At 34.6% G+C, this 9,988-nt stretch overlaps 1 protein-coding gene across 2 annotated transcripts; it reads left to right on the top strand.

The window, feature by feature from the left end:
- The first annotated feature begins 5,154 nt into the window (after nucleotides 1–5,154).
- On the top strand, nucleotides 5,155–9,184 carry LOC141724154 (uncharacterized). Of its 2 annotated transcripts, XM_074526160.1 has the most exons (6): nucleotides 5,155–5,298; nucleotides 5,442–5,569; nucleotides 6,170–6,276; nucleotides 7,325–7,350; nucleotides 7,725–7,953; nucleotides 8,832–9,184. In XM_074526160.1, exons 3-6 carry the CDS (start codon nucleotides 6,196–6,198, stop codon nucleotides 8,982–8,984), a joined length of 489 nt encoding a protein of 162 aa, XP_074382261.1. In that variant the 5' UTR covers nucleotides 5,155–5,298; nucleotides 5,442–5,569; nucleotides 6,170–6,195; the 3' UTR covers nucleotides 8,985–9,184. The 2 variants fall into 2 exon arrangements, 1 of the variants encoding a protein (XP_074382261.1); XR_012576515.1 differs by lacking the exon at nucleotides 7,325–7,350 and having other exon boundaries at nucleotides 5,155–5,569.
- The last annotated feature ends 804 nt before the right edge of the window (nucleotides 9,185–9,988 follow it).

Genomic DNA, 9,988 nt, shown 5'->3' with positions numbered 1-9,988 from the left:
TATAGCATATTAAGCATTGAAATGTTCATAGAATCAAAATTACTGATTTTTCCAGAAAAGACTTTAGTTACAACATCACACATGTAACTCCATTCCTTCCTAAGACCTAGTCTTCTAATGTCACTTAGTTTTGTAGTAGGAAGTGAATAATGAATGGAATTGAGCATATTGACAAGATCAGTGTCAGTGTGTGGTGCAGTTACATTATCATCAGGAATTTTGAAACATGATTTTATTACATCACTATTGATACAGAATTCATTACCTTTGATGGTCAGAGTGACGGTTTTGTCAGTAGAGTTGTAGATTGCTGTTGTCCACATCTCTTCAACAACTTCACAATAAATTGTGGGTGATTCCAGCATGACATAACTTAACTTGCAGTTCTTCACGAAGTCCATCATCTTATGATAGTTTTCTGATTGCTGAATACCCTTATTGACCAAAGCAGTGAAGTTGTTCTTTTCATATATGAACCCAGTCTGTGACATGATCTTTACTACGGGTGCCATTGTTAGAGAAGAAAAGCTTGAAGAGAAAGAGGAATTTTGCTTCAGAGAGAATGAAATAACACAGTTGAATTTGAGAATGATAAAAGAAAATGATTAGAATGAAATAAGTTTTTATACTTTACTCAAAATCAACGGATAAAAATCATAAAGAGTAGTAAATTACCCAATAGAAATTGCCTAAAATAGCCGTTTTAAAATAAACTGTAAAAATTCCACCCATTATCCGTTGTGTAATGCTTACAAACTGTAAGTATACTCGATGGATAATGTTCAGGGAATTAACGGTTAAGATTTAGACACTTTGACGGATGAGGATAAACTGTTATCCGTCGAGCTTTAAAATATTCCAGAAAAGTAATTGATTTTTATTTACAATTTGTATATTGACGGATGACTCAACCCGATGGATAATGGTCATCCGTCGAGATGCAAATTTGGACTTAGCCAAAATTTCATCCAAGACTAAAAATCAGCTAAATTTCTGGCTACTTTTCATCTTGAAATATAATTCAGATAAATTCAAGAGTAATTAAGCATACCTAACTCACTTACCAACCTAGAAAAGGTGGATTCATCCAGTGGCTTGGTAAAAATGTAGCTCTACAGTACCATTTATTACATGTTCCCTTATAAAATGGTACTTGATGTCTATATGCTTTGTCCTTCAATGTTGTACTGGATTTTCAGTGATGGCAATTGCACTTGTGTTGTCACAGAAAAAAGGAATCCTTTCAACTTGCAAACCATAGTCTAGCAATTGATTTTTCATCCATAAAATCTTTGCACAGCAACTGCCAGCAGCAATATATTCAGCTTCAGCTGTAGAAGTAGAAACTGAATTTTGCTTTTTACTGAACCAGGACATAAGGTTGTCTCCAAAAAATTGACAGGTTCCTGTTGTGCTTTTTCTGTCAATTCTGCAACCTGCATAGTCTGCATCTGAATAACCAGTTAGATCAAAACCAGAATCTCTAGGATACCAAATGCCAAGTTTTGGTGTTCCTTTGAGATATCTGAAAATTCTCTTAATAGCTATTAAGTGAGACTCTCTAGGATCAGCCTGAAATCTAGCACATAAACATGTTGCAAACATTATATCTGGCCTACTACCTGTTAAGTACAGAAGTGAGCCAACCATGCCTTTATAACTTGAAATATCCACAGACTTTTTAGTAGTGTTTAGTTCAAGCTTAGTTGTAGTGGTCATGGGAGTTTTTGCAGATGTGCAATCCATTAGATCAAAATTCTTTAAAAGATCAAAAATATATTTAGTTTGACTAATGAATATTCCATCACCAACTTGCTTAACTTGTAAACCAAGAAAGTAAGTTAGTTCTCCCATCATACTCATTTCATACTTACTTTGCATCAGTTTGGCAAACTTTTTACAAAGTTTCTCATCTGTAGAGCCAAAAATAATATCATCTACATAAATTTGAACAAGTATACTAGAGCCATTAACATTTCTGAAAAATAAAGTTTTATCTACAGTACCTCTTGTGAAGTGATTTTCCAAAAGGAACTTTGATAAAGTGTCATACCAGGCTCTAGGTGCTTGCTTTAGTCCATAAAGTGCTTTCAGTAGATAATAGACATACTCTGGGAAATTTGAATCTTCAAAGCCAGGAGGTTGACTTACATACACTTCTTCCTCCAAATCTCCATTCAGAAAGGCACTTTTGACATCCATTTGATAGACCTTGAAATTGGCATGGGCTGCATAGACTAAGAAGATTCTGATGGCTTCAAGTCTTGCAACAGGAGCAAATGTTTCATCAAAATCTATCCCTTCTTGCTGACAATAGCCTTTAGCAACCAATCTTGCTTTGTTCCTTACTACTATGCCATTTTCATCCATCTTGTTTCTGAATACCCATTTGGTGTCTATTGGATTCTTTCCTGTAGGCTTGGGTACCAGCTTCCATAATTTATTCCTTTCAAATTGGTTTAGCTCCTCCTGCATAGCTAAAATCCAATCAGGATCTAACAAGGCTTCTTCTACCTTCTTTGGTTCTTCCTTAGGCAGGAAGCTGCTGTATAGACATTCTTCTTGAGTTGATCTCCTGGTTTGAACTCTGGAAGAAACATCACCAATAATCAGTTCGAAGGGGTGATCTTTTGTCCATTTTCTTGGTTGAGGTAGATTAGCCCTAGATGAAGAGACCTCAATGTTGTCTTGATGTGTGATTGAGTTTTGATTACTAGAAACTCCCCCTGAGTTTGTGGATCTTTGATTTGAGATAGGGGTACTTTCTATGGATGATCTGCCTTGACTTCCTGCTCCTTTTGATAACCTGACGGATGGTGAATTTTGAGTACCGACGGATGAGGCAGGTTGTCTTCCGACGGATAATACAGATTGCCTTCCGACGGATGAAGCATTATGTAACTCGACGGATGTTGATTTTTGTGCTTCATTTGTGGTAGATTTGTCTGCATTATCCTTAGACACTGTTTCTTGATCACTCTCATCATCGCTTTCATCAGTGACCATCTCAACATTGTCGAATTTGAGGCTTTCATGGTAATCTCCATCTTTTAGTCCTTCAATCTTTTAATCATCAAACACAACATGTATAGATTCAACAATAATGTTGGTTCTTAGATTGTAGACTCTATATACTTTACCAACAGCATATCCAACAAAAATTCTTTCATCTGCTTTAGCATCAAACTTCCCATTTTGATCAGTTTGATTTCTCAAAATGTAGCATTTACAGCCAAAGACATGAAGAAAGTTTAGAGTTGGCTTCTTGTTCTTGAACTGTTGATAAGGTGTCATGCATCTTGCTTGATTAATCAGAGATATGTTCTGAGTGTAGCATGCAGTGTTTACAGCTTCAGCCCAGAAATAAGTTGGTAATTTTGATTCTTCAAGCATTGTCCTTGCAGCTTCAATAAGAGATCTATTCTTTCTTTCCACTACTCCATTCTGTTGTGGAGTCCTTGCTGCTGAAAACTCATGCAAGATCCCATTTTCCTCATAAAATACTCTCATGACATAGTTCTTGAACTCAGTTCCATTGTCACTCCTGATTCTTCTAACTTTGAAATCAGGATGATTGTTAACTTGCCTTATGTGATTGATGATGATTTCACTAGCCTCATCTTTGGACTTTAGGAAATAGGTCCAAGAGAATTTTGAGAAATCATCTACAATTACTAGGAAAAATCTTTTCTTTGAAATTGACAATACATTGACTGGTCCAAACAAATCCATGTGAAGCAGTTGCAGAGGCTCTTCAATTGCTGAATCAAGTTTCTTCCTGAATGATGCTTTAATCTGCTTCCCTTTTTGGCAGGCATCACACAGTCCATCCTTTGTAAACTCCACCAGAGGAATGCCTCTAACTAGCTCTTTCTTTACCAGCTCATTCATGGTCTTGAAGTTCAAATGGGATAGCTTCTTGTGTCATAGCCAACTTTCATCTTGACTTGCTTTACTAAGAAGACAAGTTACAGATTCTGCTTTAGTTGAGTTGAAGTCAGCTAGGTACACATTTCCTCTTCTCACACCAGTGAGAACCACTTTGTTGTTTTGATTATTAATCATAACACAGGTTTCTTTGTTGAAGGTTACTGAGTTGCCTTTGTCACAAAGCTGGCTGATACTCAACAGATTGTGTTTGAGACCATCCACTAAGGAAACCTCTTCAATGATGACATTGTCCTTTGAAATCAAGCCATATCCCACAGTATAACCTTTGATGTCATCTCCAAAAGTGATACTTGGGCCAGCTCTCTCTTTAAACTCTGTGAGCATGGTAGAATCACCAGTCATGTGTCTTGAACAACCACTATCCAAGTACCAAAGATTCCTTCTGTTTCCCTGCACACATCAAAATCAAATCAAGTTGATTTTGGTACCCAAGTTTCCTTGGGTCCTGCCTTGTTAGCTTTCTTCTTCTGTTTCTTAGGTCTTAACTCATTTGACTTAGGAATTTCAGATTCTTCCTTAGTCATTTGGGTTGGGCCTTTGAAACCACTAGATGCAACAAAATTATCATGCATGTTATGGCTAACACACTACACCATAAATGGCCTATCGCAACCCCCTCCATGTGAGTGTTGCTTCATTATGTTACCTTAGGTATGCTACTTTTGACCTAGTAGAACATTGTAATTTTGATGTTACCTTAGCTACAATATTGGTGTTGTATTAGATAGATAGTGTTCAATTTTTCAACATGCATGGATAAATGTTACCTTAGATTATTGTTAAACAAATATATTATTTTTAATATAAAAGAAAATTAAATAATTGTTCGTTTCTAGAAATATTTAAAATACATAAAAGTAATTAATATCTTTTTCTATAAAGTAAAATTCGTCGAGATAAGTAAATTATTTTTTCCAAAATTTTAATAATGATTTTGTTTCATTGAAATTAAAATATATATTAAGTTTTTACGTTAATTTAAATATTAAATAGTTATTTATCTTAAAAAATTATTACTAGACAAAAAGTAACTAGTACCTATTTTCAAAAAAAAAGTATTACTAGACAAATACATTAGTATGTCTAATATTAATTACAAAATTTATTTATTAAATTAAAATTTTAAAATTTTAAATAAAAATTAAACATAAACTGATATAAACATACAAGCACATTAGTCGGTGAATTTTTTGTGCTAGTCAGAGCGGCAAAATGCCGGCTCATTTTTTCACGAGAAGACCCCTCTGTGTATCTCTCTCCCCCAACCTCTCTCTATTTCTCTTCCCTAGTCGCAGCCCGCCTTTACATCTCTTTCCCAACTCTCACTTTGGGCTACATATATATCAGGTCGATCCGTTGATGACTTACTACACATATTTAAGTCGGCCGGGTCAAATTTGAGAGCTTCAAATTGGGGTTTCTTGTATTTGGGGTTGAAATTAGGGCTTCTTTGCACTTCAACTAATTAGGTTCTATATCTTTGATTTCAGGTCTCCGTTGATGGATTTGGAGCTTCAGACCTTCGATTTTAGGTATTTGATTTTAGGTACTTATTTAGATGTTGATATATTATCGGATGAAGAGATTCTCCTCGAAGAAATTAAGGAGAACTAGAAAGGTAGTGCCTATATAATTGTAACTATGTTGTTAAGTCTATAGATTGTTGCCTGTTTGAACACGTTATCACTTCCATCACGGAACTCAATTCTTTTTTTCTTACGAGTCAGTGAACTCGTTTTTGCTAAAAAGCATCCTTAGCTCATTTAATTGTTTAATAAACTGACTCCGTCACTACTTATTGCAACTCCACAAATACTTATTTAATTTTCTACTTAGTCAATTTTTAGCATCAAATTTTACTTGTTAACTTCTTAAGTAGAGCCAACTATTTGCTGATTGACTGGACTCGTAATCGATTTCATGATACCTGACTCATATGGTTTTGATTTAATTGGTATAGTAGTAAGCATCCCAGTTTACTTGCAGTACATTTGTAAGTGTGCTTAACCCTTAGTTCAAGCAAAACAACTCAAATATGATTAGCAATAATTAAATCCTTCGGGTGTGTAAGAAGCATTATAGATTAGTGTGCACAACATATGTCTTTCAATTAGGAGTCATATTTTCATACATTTTGCAATTGTTCTTTCTAATCTTGACTTGTCACTAAAATTGACTAGACTTTCCTTGTTGTGTCTTTATTATTACCTGGTAGCAGACTAGAACGTCTACAACCTCTCAAGAATGAGAGAATCAGCAGCAATTAGGTACAAAGGATTTGGAATGCCAATGGATTGGATGCTTGATACTGGTTATGTAACACAGGTACATACATATGCTCTTTAGCATTGTAAATTTAAATAGAATTTTATAATGCAGAAGACTATACTTACACACTATGTACTTATGTGAATCAAAACCAAGTGTCTGGTGCCATGTTTTTACATATAATCAATTACATGTTAGTGTCGGTCTGCCGACACCAGTGTATCCTGTTACTCCTGTGTTTTGGCAAATGTGTGTACATGCATAAGCTGCTCTCCTACTAAAGCAAATACAGGGCCTTGATTAATACTTTAGTGTATTCTATTACACTTTAATCACATTTTCTACTTTTACATCTAAGAGTTACCGTTACCCCCATATTTTTTTGTCAAAAGTAAATAATTAAGGGAGCATTTAAAAAAACAAGTGGCCAATCTGAAATCTAATTATTATATACTGAGTGACAGACTGATAGTCCTCTGTAGTCAACATATCAGGTGTTGAAAACGATTTTGCTACTTTTGGAGAAATCAGGTTGTATTGGTAGCTTTTCTCTACTTAGTTGGTTTACTTCTTTTTAATCTGGATTTCGTTTTTATACAACTCTTGCTGCATATAATATTTCCCATTTTTTCTTCCTCCATTCATACAATATGGATCAAATCTGTGTTTCTAAGCCTTACTTTATTATCAATGTGTATAGCTTCTGCTGCACTTAACGTTACTTATGACAGTACATCACTGTTATTCGATAGTCAACGAAAACTTGTTATTTCTGGAGCCATTCACTATCCACGTAGTACTCCAGAGGTAGGTATACATTGTACTGTAAATTTGAGGCTAGAACCTGCCAAACTGTGTTAAAGGATCAAATATGAGAACAGTGAAGTAATATAGTTGTCGGTCTAGTTTTGGTGAATGGAGATATTAGCACAGACGCGTGCAGTTGAACTGCAGAAATTATTGAATAAATTCTCTTTCAAAACTTTCTTAAAATAATATATTTCTGAGTTACATTCAACAGAAAAAGATATTATGTCATGCTATTACTTATCTGGAAGAATTTAGTTTTATTGTGTTCTTTATAAAAGATTTTTGAATATGACAGGGGCGACAACTACATATTTGTGCCAGGTAGTTTTTCCTCCTCTCTCTTATTTACTTTAAGTTTTCATTCAGGTGGTTTCTATCTGTTCATAATTGCAACCTTAGATTTCTGTGTCTCAGTTTGTGTGTGTTTATGTGTGTTTTTTTTAAATAAAATTTATCTTAAAAATTATGAAACAAGTCAAACTACCATTTGAGGTTTTCACTGTAATCTTGTCATTTAAGTGTTACATAGTAAATTGATTGCAAAATAACAACAAAAAATGCATATTATATTGATAACTAAAGAAAACTTGTACCTTCTCCTGAATTGGTGAGTTTGAGGTTTTCACCTGTAATGCATATTATATTAATTCCTATGCTAGTTTCCCACTGTCTGTAGTATTTCTTTGGCCTTGCAGAAAACTTAATCAACTATTTGTGGATGAGATAAATAGCTTAGCTTCTTATCAGTGGTGGGAAGGATCGACATACAGCATCATCTCAATTTTTGCTTACCCACTTGCCTCGTCATGGCTTCAGTGGCGTCGAAAAAATAAAATCCATGCACTGCGAGAATATGTACGATCAGAATATGACCATTCTTGTTTGCGCTCATGCAGGTCTCGTGCTCTCTACGAGTGGCTCAAGGTTATTTTCTTCATTGAGTACCTTCAAAATACATGTCTTTGAAGGGGTCTCAGATATGAAATTTTGAGCTGAATAGTCATGTATCGTTGTGGTCCTTGTTACATTATACATTTTCTAGTAATTCTTTTCTTTGTGCTGCATATGTTTTACATGCTAGACGAGGTAATTTATGCATGATATTTTAGCTGGATTACTCTTATTTTGATAAATTTTGGAATCCCAATTAAATCAATAGTAACCAATAAATGGAGCCATTATCGGAATAAAGTCGATAAACTCCACATTTCAAAGTGATGTGAACAGTTATCTTCCTTATTTGACCACTTTTGGGGGGGGGGGGAGGAGGCTGCAATATGGACTTGTGCCCATAAATTACTGTATGCCAGTACTTAAAAGAGAGATTCACAGTATGTTTTTTCCCCTCCACTTTCGGTAAAGCTGCTTACTGAATGTTGGAAAAATATAGAGTTATATTTTGATATCATAACTGATAATGTACCCCACAAGAGAAAAAGGAAGGAATGTGCTTGCGGATGTTCTGGTATATATAATTCTCCTCTTGCCTTGTCAATCTATGCGAGGGTTTTTGAGAAGGTAATTACAGCTATCTATGTACATATAATTATGTGCTGATATATATAATTCTCCGGTTGCCTTTTGAAGTTACCTTTTTATAGAGGCGGGTTATTGCTTTTCATGGGATTGGATTGTCGATAGCGCCCCCAATTCATTTCAATGAAATTACTAATGCGTAATATTTGTTTTGACATTATACCTTGTCTCCAATGATAATGATATGTATTATTGTTAAATATTTTAAGGTCGTAAACTTTGGCTTACTATGATTGGACTGAATGGTTGTTAATTTTTATTTCCAGCACTTAGTGGAGATTGTGACCGTGGGAGATGTCATTGCTTTCTTGGCTTCAGGCGTCCTGATTGCAGCAAACATCAGTTTCATAGATTCTATTAGCCTCTTTACCTTGATCAACATTGTATTTCCAATCTCCTTATCTTCAGATTCTTATTAAAAAATTTATCTGCAGATTCCTACTAGCAAGTGGGATGATTTACAGATCAGTGCTGAGTTGGTTTAATTAGATAAGTTAATTGCGATTCTCGTAAATTAGACTTGTAATGTTTGTATTTAGTAGATTAAGAAGTTTGGGATGTATTAGATATAGTACATTTAAATTGTACATCGGTTTTATGAAATGGCATATTGTTGGATGGATCGTTGGGTTAATGAATTTATTTTTGGGATTGCATAAATATCAACAACAAATTTTCATTTTTTTTATTAGCAAAGTGTTAAATTATCTTTATATAATGTTAAAATAACAAAAAAATGGGACCCGTATTCCACGTAATAACTGTGGGCCCCAATATGGGTCCCACTTTTTTAAAAATATTTTAGAATTCTAAGGTAACATAAAAAATAAGTTACAACTGATCTCTCTTTCTGTTGCATTAGCAAGCTAATACAACATATAAATAAGTTAAAACACGATGTTGTGTTAGGCAGCAAAGATGTTACCTTAGACCCCTAAGACGACATGGAAAAACCTATCTTTAAGAAAATGTTACCTTAGCTTAAAAGTGGGGCAAGAGCAACATATTTACCCCCTAATGCAACGTTTTTTTGGTGTTACAGTAGGCATTTTATGGTGTAGTGACAGGAAATGGCATGCTTATTGCAAACATGTTATTCTAGTAAGGCATGCTAAATGGCATTTGAGGCATATTGTATGCAGCATAATATGGATTAGGTGCAAATGACATATTAGCAAAATGTGCATTCATGTTCTGTGTAGGCATAACATGAACAGGCATGGGAGACATGGCATTCATATTAGAGAATTGAGGCTGAACAGACATGGGAGTAGGCATGGCAGATTTGTAATTAACAGACAAATAATTTACACTACCACACTTGACACAGATTTTTCTAGGAGCATATTTGTCTGGTGTGTAGTTATTGTGTTTGTTAATCCCTACTTTACCATTCCTATTGTTTTTCCTTTTAGTCTCTGTT

The sequence above is a fragment of the Apium graveolens genome, chromosome 5, assembly GCF_009905375.1.
Source record: "Apium graveolens cultivar Ventura chromosome 5, ASM990537v1, whole genome shotgun sequence".
NCBI classification, from domain to species: domain Eukaryota; kingdom Viridiplantae; phylum Streptophyta; class Magnoliopsida; order Apiales; family Apiaceae; genus Apium; species Apium graveolens.
The sequence above is the reverse complement of the archived record's forward strand: the minus strand, read 5'-3'. Positions and strand labels throughout refer to the sequence as shown.

Bases quoted from the DNA above. Each gene is read 5' to 3' on its own strand.
- LOC141724154 (XM_074526160.1), top strand. From the start codon at position 6,196: ATGAGAGAATCAGCAGCAATTAGGTACAAAGGATTTGGAATGCCAATG. The intron at 6,277-7,324 runs GTACATACATAT...TGAATATGACAG, and splicing joins ATACTGGTTATGTAACACAG to GGGCGACAACTACATATTTG. The intron at 7,351-7,724 runs GTAGTTTTTCCT...TTGGCCTTGCAG, and splicing joins CAACTACATATTTGTGCCAG to AAAACTTAATCAACTATTTG.